At 35.1% G+C, this 19,287-nt stretch overlaps 1 protein-coding gene across 2 annotated transcripts in view; it reads left to right on the top strand.

Moving 5' to 3' along the window:
• The window catches only part of LOC106873511 (epithelial cell-transforming sequence 2 oncogene-like), a 146,125-nt gene that overhangs the window by 26,452 nt on the left and 100,386 nt on the right, over positions 1-19,287 (top strand). For both annotated transcript variants that reach the window (XM_089363759.1, XM_089363758.1), the window contains 7 exons: positions 822-1,060; positions 2,993-3,153; positions 4,547-4,619; positions 6,045-6,160; positions 9,533-9,720; positions 12,255-12,344; positions 16,595-16,783. In XM_089363759.1, the coding sequence (XP_089219885.1) occupies positions 822-1,060; positions 2,993-3,153; positions 4,547-4,619; positions 6,045-6,160; positions 9,533-9,720; positions 12,255-12,344; positions 16,595-16,783 (1,056 nt within the window). The remainder of the gene's footprint in view (positions 1-821; positions 1,061-2,992; positions 3,154-4,546; positions 4,620-6,044; positions 6,161-9,532; positions 9,721-12,254; positions 12,345-16,594; positions 16,784-19,287) is intronic.

Raw genomic sequence — 19,287 nt, 5'->3', positions numbered from 1 at the left:
TTTATGTCTAATGACCTATTTCATTGAGAGAGGTGAACGCCTTTTTATCTGATCAAACTCCCTGTTCCCTATAGTAGCCAATTATTTTTCACTAAGTTTTGTACCATAATTATAATGAGAGATGTATATGTTGGCTCCTATATCTTAGAGTAAATATGTCACCCATTTAAATTCTCAAAGAAACGATTCATTTGAACGACTATGTTGAATTTATTGGTTTCAATGAACATCTCAGCAACCAACGGAGTTCTCTCTAAGTGAACAAAGTAATCGTTACATTGCTGTTGTATGTTGCTGCATACTGGGATAAAAAAAAAATCCATTTAAACAACACATTACTGTCTTAAAGTAGCGAATGTAATTTTTCTATTTTAAAATCAACGGATGAGTACTTTTGGAATATTTCTGAACATAGGCGCAGGAGTGGCTGTGTGGTAAGTAGCTTGCCTACCAACCAAATAAATCAAATATGAACTAATTACGAAAACAAAGAACCGGTAGTTATCATTGGTTATATGTCTTACGCTAGCTGACACACGTAATCTAATTCAATTCCCAATACATCTCTATAGTAGAAGACATACTTCTCTCTTGCAAGGCAATGTATTGTAAAACGTAGGTGCCGGTTTACCGCAAAAAAGAAAACATTATAACATTAATGAGCGTTTTGTTGACGTCCATTGCTGTCATGTATATCGCTTAAATATAAAGACTGTCAAAGTCTAGAATCACATTTTGCAGATATATTTAAAGCAACTCGAGATTTATAATATTATTCACACGTTTATTGCTTTGTTAGTTGATTCAATATTTATTTACAGGTTCTTTATACAGTATTCGTCCAGCATGGAAAGGTCCCGATTTCAAGCCAAAAGACTTGGAAAAATCATTTTATGCTTTCCTCTACGGAGCTGAACAAAATATTCAGAGTACCGCCAACTATAAGACCACTCAGCCTTACACCACAGTTTACAACAAGTGGAAGATACATACGAAAGAAAACAGTTTTGTTAAACGTTCTCTCAATATAAGTCATACGGTAGACCAACTCAGCTCGTTAGTAAGTTGTTCATGCTTAAGGTCTATGGTTTGTACCATCAAGGCATAACTAATATTATAATAATAATTGCATTAATTAATTGTTAACAACTGCAGTTTTGTTACAACGTTTTAGACGATATCGTCTGATACATTATGCACAGTACACCAATTCGGTGTTTTCTGAGAATATTGAAAAGATGAGGACAAATCATCATATTTAATGATAAAAACGGTTTCCAATTAAATGATTTTGTCAAACATCTTTATTTAAGAAAGGACAATTTGGATGTGAAATCTGTTTCTCATACACATATTCCATGATTATCGAGGAATGATAAAACAGAAACATTAATATAGAAGTTAGAGGACTGTCGAAATATTTTAATCACGTTTTTGAAAAAAGTAGTATTTGTTAGTTTGAAAACCACTGCGCTAAAGGCCACACTTAAGGCTAATGTCTAACGTTCCTGACGTTAAAACAGAAATATAACGAAAGAACATGGTCGGGGACCAAATAGGTGCAATGTTGACCTTCGTTGAGGTTACCATCAGACCCTACATTACCAATTACATCTTCTTTTGATTTCTTATGTAAATCTTCTGGTGGAAAGTTTCCAATATTAGACTGTATATAAAAGTAATTCCTCGATAATCATGGAATCAATTTCATGCATAGAATATTTTATGTGCTGAATTCATCATCTCTTATAAATAATTCACCCTATCATATATATTATAAGGAGCGTAGATGTCTGTACAAGAATTTGCTTTCGAAATCACATGGTTTGGAGTTCAGTTCCATTTCCCGGCGTTTTGGGCAAGTTCTATTCTTTTCCTTTAGGTCAATCCCATATAAGTGAATTTGATCGGCGGAGTTGGGTGTGAAACTCTTCGTATATATATATATATATATATATATATATATATATATATATATATATATATATATATATATATATATACATACATTATTACACACAAACACACAGTCTCATACACACACATATATATAAAAGAAGTAAAAGGGTTTAATAAATCCAGACAGATAACTATAAAGCACTGAATATTAGAAAACTTTCGGTAAATATATCAAAGAGATACGAATAAATACAAGCAGGATTAACATCCAAAGTAATTCATGTATGCAAGTAAATCCAAATATCACATAGAAGAATTCCATGGAATTGGGAGTATAAGACAACAACAATAATGGAGAAAAATCGCATCTTTAATTGATTGCACCATTGATAGATAGATAATGTTGATAGGTAGATAGACAAATAGGTAGATAGATAGATAGATAGATAGATAGATAGATAGATAGATAGATAGATAGAGATACACACACACACACACACACACACACACACACACATATATATATATACATTCATATATGTGAGTGCTTGTGTTTGTGCATTTGTGGTCGTATCCTAGCCACTTGACGATCGGTGTTGGTTTATTTACGTCCCTGCAATTTAGTGGTTCGGTAAAAGATACAAAAGAATAAATAGAGGGCTTGGAAAGAGTTCTGAAGTCATTATATTAAACTGACTCTGCAAAATGTTGCTTGAACATGGTCACGGACCCTAGACAGAAACATGCAAAATAATAATAAGAGGAAAATGAAAAAGGAGTACAAAAAAAAACTTCTTAGACAAAGGCTTATTTTACGTGTAGAGGACTTTCGATTGTGTGAGTCAATGCTATACCTGACTCTTTACTAATAATGATATATTTTGTTGTGACACGTATGTCTTTCTAAATAGCATGATTCGCATAACAAAACTGAAATAGTTACAATTGATAATCGATATTAGATCGTTACTCCTTACATGATAGTAGCGGAATTTCTGTTCTTCTTTTGACTGAAAATATATTCTGAATAAAGCTGTTACGCTTAATTACTAATTTATCGTGTGTTTTAAATACAGTTTTCATTTATCTGTAGAATACTATTCAGCAACCGCTAGAAAAAGTGGATTACCGTTCCCGATTGCTACTGTCAGAAACACAAGCTATAGAAAACTTCAATGAAACTCGGCTGCGGTACCTTATCGAACAGCCCTGGGAATTCAACTGGGATTTGTCCTTTCATAATCCAATACAAAGGTAAATGCTTTTACCCCTTTTTTTTTGTGTGTGTTTGATAATTATTATTGATGCTGTTTTTACTGTTAGCGTTGATCTTAGTGAAATTGTAATCAGATTGAGATAAGAAATTGATAATTTTGTGTGTTAGAAAGTCAAAATCCATTAGTCGTTGCTTATATTTTATGCCGAAAAGAATCTGAGATCAGTATAAAGAGACTTCAATCCATGAATTTATTTACATCTATCAGCCAGTGTGAAAACGTTTTCATCGTCATTCGACCCACAAAAAATAACAGCTAAATTTTCCTTCGATAATCACATATTACCTTCTTAATAGAAGAACACATCAAGGCGGCGAGCTAGCAGAATCGTTAGCACCCAGTGTAAACTGCTTAACTGCAATTTGTCCTTCTTACGTTCTGTGTTCAAATTCAGCAGTGGTCGTCTTTGCCTTTTATCCTTTCGGGATCAATAAAATAAGTACCGGTTGAGAACTAAGGTCGATGTAATCAATTTAGTCCCTTTCCCGAAACTGCTGGCCTTGTGCCAAAATTTGAAACCAGTATATCACTTCAGTTAATGTAGTGTTGTAGATACAAAAAACATTGAGATAGCCACATTTAGAATGCTTTTTCTGAGGGCTTTTTTTGGAGCTAATCTGGGACTCAGAGCCAATAACAGCTTCAAGAACAACAAACCAACTAAGATGGTTTTGCTTGCAATAGTTTGCATTCTTTGTAGCGGTAACGCTTCCATTTCACACTGAGTAAACAGGTAATATTCACGAGTTCCTCAAAGGCTTTTGTAACATAAATAAGGTGAAGGCAGAGGTAAATAGGAACTGCATGTTTCTTTACAGAGAGCTTACTTTTAAATTAATGAGTATCACTATGACCGCAAGCACAATGCTCGCAATATCAACTTCTATCTTATTATTTAGTCTTCGACTATATTCCCTATGACGGTATTTCTAAAATCTTCAGATACATTCTGCAGTACATGACGATATAGAAATAAAATAAAACCGGAAAAAATGAGTTGTATTATGAAATCCATCTATCCGAATTAATTAAATTCTGCGTGATTTGTTTAAAAGTCGACGGGAAAAGTAAAAGTGAGTTCAATGTCGTTCATGAAATCTAAAGCAAGACATAAAGTAGTGCAAATAATCTTTCTTTTATTTTGAACATGAAAATCGTCTACATAATGTCAAGTTGCTTGCATCTATTACATTTAGTTTAGCTTAAAATCAAACGATATATCCTGGTGTGCTGTATAAGGACAAAGCAGTATTAATGCATTAATAATTTAACAATCGTTAAAACAATGATTTATTTGTCGTGTTTAAACAAGTTTTTTTTAACCAAGTTTATTTCACTGATTATATGACATCATGTTATTTCTCAAACAGAAAGTCGAACGGAGTCGTAAACGTTGAATATTCACGTATTGTACTGATATCCTCTAGAATAGCAGGTTACGAGGTAAGAGTTACTTTAATAAAATTAACAATACGTTCTTCTTGAAAAGCAGTAGAGTGTCTGGTTAAATAACTTAGCGCAGATAGACTCACCAGACACCGGCGTGATGCAGATACATGCATGCACACCTACGTGCATAAATACATATACAAATTCAAGCATATATTCACATATATATATATACATATATAAATACGCACGCACGCACACACACATAAGGGAAATTATAGAAGTAACACATCTAGGTAATCAATACAAATTCTAAAGTATAATTTAGAGCATACAACAAATAAATATACAAATAAATGTTTGCTATAAGTGAATAAAATTACATGTAAAGGTTATATGTAAAATCTATGTATCATATACGTTGGCCGTAAAGGATATCCTTTACCTTAATTTGTATATTTATATTATCTAATAATTTTTACCAAATTTATTTACCCTTAAATTATTAAATTGTGAACTCTTATCCGACAATTCATATAAACACCAAATTCTTAACCGATTGGAATTGTTCGGGGTCGATAAAAGTAAGTATCAGGTGAAAACTGGGGTCGAGTAATCGACTTATCCCCTCCCTGCAAGTTGTTACCCTTGCAGCAAAATTTGAAACTATTGTAAGTCTTCGAGCTGACAAAAGTATGTGCATGCTGTGCAAAATGCTTAGTCCGTCATTATGTCTGATTTTAAATTCTACCGACGTCGACTTTGCGTTTCATATTTCGGGGCCGATAAAATATGTACCAGTTCAGTACTGGGGTCAATGTAATTGAATTATCACAACACCAAACTTGCTGGCCGTTGCCAAAATTTGAAACCAATATTAACCAAGGCGGTGAAATGGCAGCATCGTTAACACTCCGGGCAAAATGCTTAGCGCATCGCGTCCGTCATTACGTTCTGAGCTCAAATTCCACCGAAGTCAACTTTGCCTTTCGCCTTTCAATAAAATATGTAGCCATGGAGCACTAGGGTCGATGTAATTGACTTAGTCACTTCATCGGAATTGTTGGCTCTGTACCAAAATTTGAAACCCATATCTATAATAACCCTTTGAACACGCAAGTAATCTATAAATGGCGCGATTTTGTTTTTATTTCCCTATAATACGCAAAAGCGAGCAGCCATATGGTTGAGTGTCTGTGACTCAGTAATTGACAGAAGCAATGCTATTTTCAGCCGCGAGCAGAAAAGCAATATCTGCCTCCTTTTGGATACTCAAAGGGCGTAGTGAAACAAAATCACGTTCTCTAAAGTGTACTTCAGGGTTTAAAGCATAACAGATCATAATATTATTATGATGGTTATGATAATTGTAATATCATAAGCATTATGACATATATAAATGTATAAGATCACGATTCCTTATGTGACATTGTAGTTATTATCTTAGGCATTGCTCTATGACATTATTTTCTGTAACAGCTTCTATTCAGTGCCACGCATCCCGACGTTCTTGCATTAATTTACGACTATGAGGGTTCTACAGTTGACAGCCTGCGTCTTCAAACTGAACAAATATTGTCAGGAAGATACGTGAAGTAAGTGATGTATAAATATTTTAAATCTATGTTTATAGCAAACATTATTTACTTAGATATCGTGTAAATAAATGTTCTACCTACCTACCTACCTACCTACCTACCTCCCAATTTATCTATCTATCTATCTATCTATCTATCTATCTATCTGTTTGTTGCAGCGAGAGTCATTGACACCTCTGGGTGTCTGGAAGAATGAACTAGCCAACTCTTATGAAGTGTAGCGTATTGGTTGAGACGAGACGTCAGTAGGTGATGTTAAGACGGCGTCTTGGAGTCTCGCAAAGTACATCATATGAACACATTAATTTTACCTCCGCTTCGTTAAATTATACATCCAGCGTTTGTCTAGAATATGAAAGTGGCGACGAGATTTTCGAAGCTTGCCTCGGATTTTAAAACTTTTTTTGATACGAAATCAAAGAAAAAAGATCATTAACATGGAAGACTTACTGGCTTGCGTTAGCACGCTGGACGAAATTCTTAGCAGTATTTTGCCCATCGCTCCGTTCTGAGTTCAAATTTCGCCGAAGTTGATTTGGCCTTTCATCCTTTCGGGGTCGATAAATTAAGTGCCAGTTGCGATCTAATTGGCTAGGAAAACAGGAACAACAGCAGTTACAACAACAACTACAAGAGCAACAACGACAATGCTAAAATTGCTGGAAATAATAAGGAAGAAGTCTGAAAATGCTTCGGGCTCGTTCTCGTCAGACCGTGTAGCAAACTCAATTGCAGAATTTAATTCATAACTCGGAATAAGGTACTACTTTCTCTGCATACTTTAGAAGATATGAAGGAAACCTCAAAGAAGAATGTAAAAATTGGAATGACGAGAAGATACGATTACTTTTTAAAAAGTTTCCCCCTGCCGAACACGAAAAATACTGTAATTATATTCTGCCGAGGAAACGAGGTGAGATTTTTTCCGATGAAACAGTTAATTTGTTATCGGATAATTTTCAGTGGACGAAGTTCCGTGTTCAATACTCGATGGCAGTGTTTAAATCTAGTTAGAACATGAAGACGTACCTTGAATTATTGCTCCTAAAGACTAACGCTCTCATTGCTAGAACGTGGTGGAAAGCATACAATTATGGTAACAAGGAGTAGGTAATTTCGACGAACAAAGATGCAATAATATTTTCTCATCATTTCTACACCTTCCCACTATATCACTTCACATATACCTCTCTACCTTATCCACTTTTCTTTCTCTTTCTCCTCTTCTTTCCTTCTGAATTTTTTTTTTTTTTACATGCGTTAACTTCTAACATAGTAGCCGCCTTACCACTCTAGCCACATACGTATTGAAATGTTTCCATAAATTTCTTAATATTTTGAAATGATAACGGTTTACGTAATCGATGGATTTCTTAGTGTATATTACGCAAACTTAAAACGTACATACTAAATGATTTCTAAATATCACTATCTGGTTTGACTTCATTATCACAACTATGTTTGTGTGTATGTTTGTATATGTATGTGTGTGTATGTGTGCATGTACGTCTGCGTCTGTGTATGTGTGTGTGTGTGAGTATGCTTGTGTGTATATGCATTAATGATGATAGCTAGATATTCCGTTTCTATACGTGAATAATTAATTCCATCATAACAGCTTTTCACCTAATGTGGTGTGATGACTCTTATTCCATATAAAAAACGACTCTCAGAAAACAGCGGCGACAAAACTTTATATTTGGTAGTATATATTTGATACGGATGTTTTCACGGGTTGTTTTGTGTTTGGTACCATCTCTATGATTGTGATTTCGTTAAAATGTTTTATACAAATTGCATGCGTGTTTGTGAAAATATGGAAGACTGTGGGTGGCAGAGTATTTGTGTTTTGTATTTGTGTTTTCATAATAAAAGCAACCGTGTGAATTTATTTACTGAGAAGAACTTTCCATTTATTAGTTTTTGAAGCCTAGCTAGTTTATGGGGTAAATTGCCAGATGTTTCATTTATTGCATATTCATTTGCTTGGCAACAGTTTAAAAAGTATACAAGCAAGGGAGGTCACTCTGACATTATCGTTAATTAAGGCAGGACATATATTTGAATAAAAAAGGAAGAATATCTCTTATTTGGATTTAATGCTACTGCTGTTGGTATGATTTTAAGGAAATTAAGAATACATCATCACATGCGAGTGCGTGCTGCGATTAAGTATATATTTTTATTCATTTCTTTAAAAATTGGTCTTTCAGGGCTTTTCTATATTTATTAAATTTCAAACAGTCGTTGGAGGAGTTCGCTAAACACTGGCAACACACACCTGGTGTCTAAGAAATAATATAAAAAACAATAATATTACATATTAACTAACCGTGGTGAGCGGGCAGAATCGTTAGCACGCCGGACAAAATGATTAGTTGCATTTCGTCCATACTTACGTTATGAGTTCAAATTCTGCCAAAGTCGAGTTTGCATTCAATCTTTTCCGAGTCGGTAAAGTAAGCATTAGTTGAACATTGTGGTCGATGTAATCGACATGCATATCCCCTGACTCTGCTGACCTTGTGCCAAAATTTTAAATCAAGATCACATAAGTAATTTTAAATAAAGTATTCACACACACACACACACACACACACACACACACACACACACACACTCGCGCGCGTGTGTGTGTATCAATGAACTTCCGCGGTGTTTGCACTCTAGAAATGTTATAAGCCTTGGCATACCAAAACAAATCAATGAAAAACAACACAACACATAATTGATCTCTTCATGCTCCCACATGCAGACATACGTCATTAAATTTTGTAAAATAGACACAATCAAATATACTTTCACACATGTATTTCCATCAGTAAACGAACAGGAAAACACTGAACCCTCTCAAACATAAAAATCAATGAAAGAGTAAATCAAATAAGGAGAAAAAACACGAGAACAAAACACAATTGTTTACTCCAATCTTTTTGTTTTAAGAATCAATATACAATGATGGAATAATAGACTTTACTCCACAAAACCTGACGAGCCATGTTATTGTGAAAATAATGGTTGTATAAGGACAGCAAATGAAACTGCTAATACATACACACACACACACACACATACACACATACACACACATACATGCACACACACACAAAGGCACACACAAGAACACATTTATGTATGCATATATGTGCCCGTGTGTGTGTGTGTGTGTGTGTGTGTGTGTGTGTGTGTGTGTGTGTGTGTGTGTGTGAGAGGAGGAATAAATATGAAGTGCTTGAACCGCATTATAGTTCAGTGCAGTGTAAAGTGAATTGGGTGTTAGTAAAATAAAACGGTATCATGTTATATAACGATATATATTGTTTAAACCTCCTAACACAGAGAAAGTAAAATAAGCTTTTCATTTTACAGGAGTATTGGTTTATTTTGCCACGAAGAAGAACCAGGAAGTATTTTACTCGTGAACGATTGCTGCGTTAATTTGAAAAGCCGTCGCACAAGATCTGACATCAACATATTTTTTGAGACATTATCATGTAATATTGTCAGTTCGGAATATGGAGGACAGTTTGATATATTTTCCCCTCTTATTGCATCAGGTCAGTAATGATATTAAAATTGTTATAGGATGAATTAATAACATTCCTACTGAGTTTCATTTTTATCCTCGCATCATTCATATTAATGGAGAAAGTATACAACATCAATTAATAAGCGAACATTTATGGATATCTCAATCACATTCATAATTTAAAAAATGTTATTTGTCAAATTAGGGCATTTTCCTTCGATGAAATTTAGTTCAAATAAAACCATATATATAGATTCTGAAATAAGTGGGGTTTTAAAAGGCTAATGAAAAGCTGGTGGGCGGGGTAAATCTTCGATATTAGCGTCGGAAACAGGATTATTTCCAAATAGCATTCTGCGCATCTTATTTACAGTAGATATACCGTAGAAAGTCACATCACTGCGGTATTTCTCTTGAGAAAGCATCTCGTATAAACGTATATTGCATAAAAGCATACAATAGACTCAATAGCTGGCGAAAAGCATCCAACAGTGACTGCTGAATTTCTAAACCCGAATATCCAAGTCTTTGCGGATTATCAGTGGTCGTAGTTCACTATCATACATCAACTTTAAATAAGATATTTAGAAACCTGCCCTGAATTAATGCAGCTTCTGTCGCTAATAAGGATTTTTTGCTCAGCCCGTCAGTTAATTGTAAAACCAGCGATTTGTTAATAATTTTTTCTATATCAGTAGAGGCGGAAAAACGCAAAAATTCCGGATCTACCTATTCCACCTCCTCTGGTACAATTCTTCTGCTACTGGTACAATTCTATGCTTTTAAATGCTTTACATCTATATAAGATACTTTCTGCAGAAGTATACCGTAATGCTGTTGTTTTCTTGATGTATATTCACATCAAGTAAAATATAGAGAATACGATTGTAAACGTAAGAGGCTTCCGCCGCTAATAGGAAAGCGATAGAAATGATAATTATGAAAACAACAACAATAATAAATGTATTTAAACCAACAAATATATAGCGTTCTGTTATATAAGTATACGAAGGAATCTTGTTGCTTTCTGTTGTTATTTTCAGCGTTATTATGAATGGTTTAATCAAGGTTTTAACTCTTATGTCTAGCAGGCCGGCACATTCATATGCCCTTATCATATAAGTGTTAATTATATGACTATATAATGCTAATTTAGGCCTGCTAACACTTATATTATTATTGCTGTGATCAATTATTTATATTGCCCTTGATAATAATAACAATAATATCTTTATAAATATTCACTCCTAATTATGTGCTCCACTCACACACACACACATACAAACACACGCACACACACATATATATATATATACATATATATATACAAATATATACATATATTTATACATGTATATATATATATATATATATATATATATATATATATATATATATATATATATATGCATGTATCACTGCACAATCACTCTGCCCAACGTGTGACCCACTCTGTTGATGTACTGGTCATGTCGCTTTGTTTGAGAGATACAGCTAATTGTGCTACACGAACATTTAATTGCTATAGACACACCACCAAGAAATTCCATAACCGTCTTTCTCGAACCCGAGTGACTACAATCTTTGCATATATGAAAGTTTTGCAAAACAATACATGACATAGTTGCACAAGTTGGTGAAAGATTTTCTTAAAAGTTGTCGATTGCTTAAGAAAGATTTGAAAAAAAAAAAACAGCGTGACATGAATTTCTGCGATTGAAACTCTCGAATTGAGTGTGTATGCAGCTTCGTTGTTCAGCTGTTGTAATAAGGATATCTTTATGTAATTCGTATGTGTGTGTGTGTGTGAAATTCGTGTGAAATATCTGTAATTCTTATGTGTATTTGTGTGCGTGTGTGTGAAAGTGAAGGAGTGTGTATGTTTCTGAAATTGAAAGAATATGTGTGTGCGTGCATGTGTAAGTGTGTGTGCGCGTGTGCGTGCATGTGTGAGTGTGTGTGTGCGAGCGTGTGTGTGTATGTATGTGTGTGTGTGTGTGTGTGTGTCTGTGTCTGTGTGTGTGTGCGTGCGTGTGTGTGTGTCTGTGTGTGTATCACTGGTCTTTATACGTCAATGTTGTGGAGGCGCAATGGCCCAGTGGTTAGGGCAGCGGACTCGCGGTCATAGGATCGCGGTTTCGATTCTCAGACCGGGCGTTGTGAGTGTTTATTGAGCGAAAACACCTAAAGCTCCACGAGGCTCCGGCATGGGATGATGGCGAACCCTTCTCTACTCTTCCACCACAACTTTCTCTCACTTTTACTTCCTGTTTCTGTTGTGCCTGTAATTCAAAGGGTCAGCCTTGTCACACTGTATCACGCTGAATATACCCGAGAACTACGTTAAGGGTACACATGTCTGTGGAGTGCTCAGCCACTTGCACATTAATTTCACGAGCAGGCTGTTCCGTTGATCGGATCAACCCTCGACGTCGTAAGCGACGGAGTGCCAACAACAATACGTCAATGTTAGTGAAGTGATTTTATTGTGAATCAAGAACGTGTCAGTTTTCGTATTATACTATCCTATAACCATCGTTCTTTTTTTCTTTTGCCTCGTAGAAAACGGGACTGATTTAATGGTAGAACTTAAATCGGTGACAAATATGAAATTTTCATCTCCATCTTCAGTTATAGGAGGACCAAAGAAAGGTATGCTGAATAATTAAAGTATATTTAAAGGAATATTGAAGCGTTGCTCACTTTGTTTCATATTTTCACTGAGTCTTTTTTTCTTTTCGTTTAGTCAGGGCAGAAGGGCACTACTCATTTCCTTTTACACGAGCCTCCGATACAGTATTAACGAAATTATCCTCTAGCTGAATACTTGAAACGGGGAGAACTTCGCTAAAAGCACCAATGAACCATGTAAGACAATAAACTAGGTAGTTGTTCTACACTGAACGGCGTATGAACTATACTGTCCTAGTTGGCGGCTGTGAGATTTGAGATCACAACACAAATAGCAGCAACAAATATCTCGTTACCTCATCCGACCCGCAAACGTTTGCAGTAATTCGCCGCACAAGAGTTATGTGCATTTTTCTACCTTGGAAGGATGACAAACGGAGTTGAACAGAGTGATGTATCAACCCAGAATAAGATTACATACCAATATTCTAATGATTGTACTAGTCCGGCATCTAACTGTTGGTGCCAATTTTGAACATATTTTATAACAACTGCTTAGTTCTAGTATAACGTTGTATAAAACAAGGGCATGTGAAAATGTTATTGGTCTTCCATTAGCTGTTTAAATTATTTACACCATAAGATATTAGTTTCTTTCATTCAATGTCTATAATTAATTTGTTTTTCATAGATAACTTTTAAATCATTAGCTATTTATACCATCAGGTTCAAAACTCGAAAGAGGCAATAACTCCGTATAACAGGTACTTATTGTTTCCAGCATCTTTGTGTATGTACTATCAAACAATTAGGCCTCTCTTTCAGAGTCCATGCTAAGAGCCATAGAGAAGTACAGCTTCAGAGATTGCTTTCAAGAAATCCATTTTCATATTGTCAGAAAGGGTGGAGTTTGATATATCGATCAACTTGAGGAAGACATTGGATATCAAATTGAGGAAGATGTTTGACATTTAACCATATTGTCATTAGTCGCTATATAAACTACCGTGGAAATGATGCTGATACGGTCATGCAACCAACTTTGTGCTGCTTCTAACATCATACTGCACGACACCCAATAAAAAGAGAAATCAGACGGAACAATTGGAAACATAAGAAGATGGCTCTAAGTAGTCACTACGAATAGCTGTCGAATCGCTCTCAAATCGCACTCTACTGATTTATAACAATGACACATTCCACAATCGAGTCAGTTCGGATGGTGAGGCTAAAATGTATTTCAGTAACTTCACGACATAATAAACTTCTACATATGGCTACAGAAAAGAATGAAATATCTAGTAATATTCTTCCTATTATAGGAAAAAGGCCTAAAATGTGGTGGGTGGTGCGGTTTAGTCGGTTATATCGACCCCAGTTTTTCACTGGTACTCAATTTATCGATCCCAAAAGGATAAAAGGCAATGTCGACCTCAGTGGAATTTTAACTCAGAACGTAGCGACGGGCGAAAAGCCGCTAAACATTTCATCCAGCGTGCTAAGGATTCTGCCAGCTCGCCGCTTTGAAACGTCGAGTAATATAATATAATACTCGGTACATTGTGCCAGTGTACATTGGGAGTGGTCAAGAAGTAGTTTGGCAACCACATGGTTTTGGATTTGGTCTCACTGCTTGGCAACTGTGTAGGATTCTATTATTGTTGCATGCATACATACATACATACATTATATGGTTGTGTGCCATCACGTTTGTGTATGTCCCTTCCTGCACTGTTTGACAACTTATATTGGTTCGTTTAGGTCCCCGTGATTTGGCGGCTCGGCGAAAGACTGATAGAATAAATAGCATTCTAAAATAAATAATAGTGACGATTTTCTCAACTAAAGCTTAAAAGTAGTGCACCAGCTTGACCATAGTTTAATGACTGAAAACAAATAAAAGAGATAAATGATAAAATATACTTCTACTTATCGAAGACTAATCTGGTGTAAAAAAAACAAAAAAAAAACAACTAGCTAAGGCGGCGAGCTGGCAGAATCGTTAGCACGCCGGGTGAAATGCTTAGCGGTATTTCGTCTGAGTTCAAATTCCGCCGAGGTCGACTTTGCCTTTCATCCTTTCAGAGTCGATAAATTAAGTACCAGTTGCGTACAGGAGTCGATCTAATCGACTGCCCCCTCCCCTAAAATTTTGGGCCTTGTGTCTAGAGTAGAAAAAAAAAACAACTACTTAAGTTTGCAAATTTTAACGCTTATCAAAGGAGGCATTAGAGAGAATTCTGATGTAAGTTGAAGGGATAATGATATCGCTTTCCGAAAAATCTGTATATTTTAGGTAAAATACTTATCAAATCAATTCTGTACTCAACTTATTTAAGGTTGTGTTTTCAAAGGCGCATGAGTAGAGTTCGCTCTTCACGCTATTTATGCTTTTAATTTGAATATAACCAACATAGTTGGTAATTCAGTTTTCAATGATTTTTCCCCGTTAATTTTCGAAATAAATCTACTTTACCTCTCATTCTCTGACCCAACGGATTTACATACTGTCCCTTTCCCTGCTTCCTGGAGAACTCTGCCTCAGCCTACGCAAACAGGCGCGCGCGCACAGATATGCATACATCGATTCATTTTTGGCCAGCAATTTTAGGAAGACGGAAAAAGTATATTACATAGACCCAATATTTCACTGGTATTTTCTTTTAACAACCTGAAACGATAAAAGGCTCAGTCGACCTCGGCAGCGTTTGAACACAGAACGTAAAGAGCTGAAAAAATGCTACTAAGCATTTTGTTCGACGTACATATAGGTATTAATGATTCAGCCAGCTTTACACACACATGCACAAAAAGAGACTTTATGTCACATAACTTATATACTGCCTATACTGCCTATGTATGCGCGCACGTGTATATATATATATATATATATATATATATTATTTTGCTTAAAAGAGTTCCAACACTGTCTGTTTTTTATGTTTTATTTATATTCCTGCAGAACTAATGTGGGGTATAGAATATGGAATATACAATATATAATATAATATACAATATATAATATAAAATAAAATAAAAATGGATGGCACCATGAAATAAATTATTGAATGTAGATGAAATATTGAGTGTTCAATATAAGGGATCAAATATATAAATATATATATAAATATAAATATATATATATATAAAGGCGACTCGAGTTTCAGGGCTATTTCCCTTCGTCATGGCCGGTATGACAGTCTTTAACAGACTGTAATAAGTTGGCTGGTTTTCTGTCTTTTATACCAATTCCTTTGGATGGCAGCAGTAGGTGTCTGGCTATTTTTAGAATTGATGTTAAATCTATTTTTAGACATGATGATATTTTAATTTATTGTTTTGTGTGGGTTGTAGGGATAAGATTTTTAAACCGCAGTAGGTGTTTGGCTGTTCTTAGAAATGATGCCAAATCTATTTATAGAAATGATGATATCTGAGAGATTTTTTGTGTTTTGGTTACAGGGATAAGATTTTTAAACCCCAAGTAAGATGGATTTAATCATTGTTTGTTAAGAGTGGGTTTGAATTTCTTAATAAAGTCCTTTTCTTTGCATTTTCTTTCAATTTCATTCCGGTTGTAAAGTTTATGGAATGGAAATATAATAAAAGTTTGATGACCACATGTTGCTAGATGGTTACTCAGTGGTATTTGGCGGACTTCTGGGTTTTTAATCTGTTGTCGATGTACCCGTGACCGTTCCGATAGTGCATTACCTGTCTGGCCAACGTACAATTCTTCACAATTAGGGCATTTGATGCAGTAGATTAGATTTCTACTTTTGCAGTTCATGTTCGCATTGGTGAATATTTTCCCTGTTTTTGTGTTCATATATGGGCCGGTATGGATTGATCGGCATGTGCCGCATCGGCTATCATTGCATTTGGATACAGTGAATGTTTGATTTTTGTTGCTGAGGTCAAACCTTGCCTTTGTTAATAGTTTTTTCAAGTTTTTAGGTTGTCTCTTACTGAGAGTTATATTTTGATCTGTAATGATATTTCTCAATTCCTTACTTTGTGCAAGGATCGGTAAGTTCGCTTTGGCGATATTAAAGATGTTCTGGTGGCATGGATTTTGTGTCACTATAAATGGAATGATCTTTTCCTGTTTGTCTTTTCTTTGCGGTGTCCTCAGTTGTTGTATGGGTATTTTCGAATATATATATATATATATATATATATATGTCTCTGTGTGTGTGCGTGTGCGTGTGTGTGTGTATATATGAACATATTTCTATTTGTATCAATTATTCTTTGCTTCTGCTTTTCAGTGCTTGGCATTTGGTTATATGAAAATCACGAGTTCGCAGGCTGTTCTTCACTGAACTACTTCGATAAGAACAAGCTAAACAGTTGGGTTAACACGGCGAAGCTGACAGAGGAAGCTGTATCCCATTGCAAACAGAACCTCGCTCTATACTTCGACCAATTCCAACAGAACATTATGTACCGACTTGTAGGTATGTGTCTAATAATAGAAAAATCAATACCCTACACTAAACCTATTTTATTCGTTATTTTTATGCTTAGTTACGGTGAGTGTATGTGGTGTGAGGAATAGCTTAACATAATGTGATAGAGTGAATTTATAAAATCGAAAACATTCATGACCATAATAGATATTATATTTTTCTGATATGCAGTTCGAGTACTTTATACTAATTAGAAATGTGTCTATGTCTATTTACAGCAATAATAATTATCGGGTTTGTTAAGGGAAATGTAACATTACGTTAAATTACAGGACCCAACGCTTTAATTAAAGGTTATAATAACATTTGACATTCAGCTGTTTGCTATAGCATATAGGATTTCTTTCACACTTGTGCAAGCGATGCATGCACATGTCCACGCGCGCGCACAAGCATACACACATACACCACACACACATACACACGCTAACGAGCAAGGTCGGATAAAGACGCACACACACACACACACACACACATACACACTCACAACACACAGACACACACATACACACTCACAACACACACACACACACACACACACACACATGTATGTAATATGTGATATTTGTAGTTTAGCGGTGGTCTGCTCTTGGACAGGTCCTTAGTATGTGGACCTATTCCATCACTCTCTATACAAGGTAAGAGTGGAACTTTGTGTACCAAGAGTAGACTTATGACGAATGCTGGAGTGGCACCCCGTTGCCTTCTCCAGGAAGGCAGGGTCTAAATTCAGAAAACCTACTGTAATGCATCTCTGCTGAGGCGCCAACGATTTTGTGACTGTCGTGTCCTGCAGAACATCATGAAATTGAATGTTTTGTTCAAGAACACAGCGTGCCACCTGGCCTGGGAACTGAACTCATCATCTAGCGATCGTGAGTGCAACAGCCTCAACAATAGGCCACGCACCTTGAATTATCTTACACACATTCACAACACACACGCACATGCACGCATGCACACACAAAATCCAACGTGCACAAGTTCCTATCTTTTACATTTAATCTTCAGTCATTGAGTTACACACACACGCACACAAAAATGTAATGTATACTGTGTGTGTGTTTTTTTGTGTGTGTATGTGTGTATGTGTGTGTGTGTGTGTCCATGTCTATAATTATGTTTCTACAAGCATATATATACTTGTCGTTTGTATCTGAAGATTTGTGCTCACATGTCAGGCTTCACTGAGCACACATACATTCAAAAACACAATCACTTTCAATATTCTTACATTTCCATACACATTGTTCATCAACGACCATATTCTTCAATCTTGTCCTTCCTATATTTTATCAGAATACATTGTGATTTATGGGTGATTTGGCAACTATTTTTCGCAGTTTATGTTACAACTCTAGTTCACCATATGTTAGTGTGAATAAAGTTTTTTACAATATTTCTGTTATTTACGTAAGATAGGTTTAACGAAATTTGTTGTACCCGAGATACCGGCCTTGATTTTGTGGTTTAATCATACGTATTTGTTGAAAACGATAATGCAATTATTGTAGTGTACAGAGTCAAAAGGCAGGTTTAGCTAAACGTATTTCGATGGATGCTACACCGACACGAACAGATGTGAACATTGAAAACAAATGATGCATTCACTAAAGGTATTGGACAGCTATAACGAAGCGTGGACACATTGAACTTTGAAATAGATTAGTGGCTTGAACTTATGAAACTTAGAGGAGTTGGTCATGGAAGTGTGAAGCCTTTGGCGTGATGTTTTCCACCATGGCATAAAACAGTGTAGTAATACAGCATTTTACACAGCATTATTCCTTCCCCACTTTGTCTCTCTTTTCTCTTTCTCTAAATACCAGTGAATACTCTTCACCCAATTGCATCCCACTTTGACCTAATATATATACATATACATATATGTGCGTGTGTGTTTTAGTATATATATATATATATATATATATATATATATATATATATATATATATATATACACACATATATATATACATATATATATATATATATATATATATATATATATATATATATATATATATATATATATATATATATATATATATATACGTATATAAATGCGTATGTATGTGCATGCATTTATAGATTCACCTTTGTTTGTTGTGGTTGTGCATGAATGTATACATGGGTACACGTTCGTTCATGTTATTTCGTATTTTTCACTTATTTTAAACAAAATTATGAAATAATTTCCGCATTCTCTTTTTCTCGTTTTAAATGTCTTTTATTTTCCCAAAACACATCTCCTTCATACTGAACCCTTTCGAGGAGCATCGTAAAATATTACACTCAAATTAAATTATTTCCGATCCTAAAATAGATACGCTGCTTCTTTTTAAGGCCAACCTTATGAGATCACTAATTTATTTAAACTAATGCAGTGCAAATATAATAGAAGCATTCTAAAGTACCAGAAAACAGTGGATAATTAATTAAAATAAGAAGTGTTTAATTGAATTACAGGTCAATGTCAGGAGAATTGTCAT

Source organism: Octopus bimaculoides, chromosome 15 (assembly GCF_046866305.1).
Source record: "Octopus bimaculoides isolate indiv1 chromosome 15, ASM4686630v1, whole genome shotgun sequence".
Taxonomy (NCBI): Eukaryota; Metazoa; Mollusca; class Cephalopoda; order Octopoda; family Octopodidae; genus Octopus; species Octopus bimaculoides.
The sequence above is the reverse complement of the archived record's forward strand: the minus strand, read 5'-3'. Positions and strand labels throughout refer to the sequence as shown.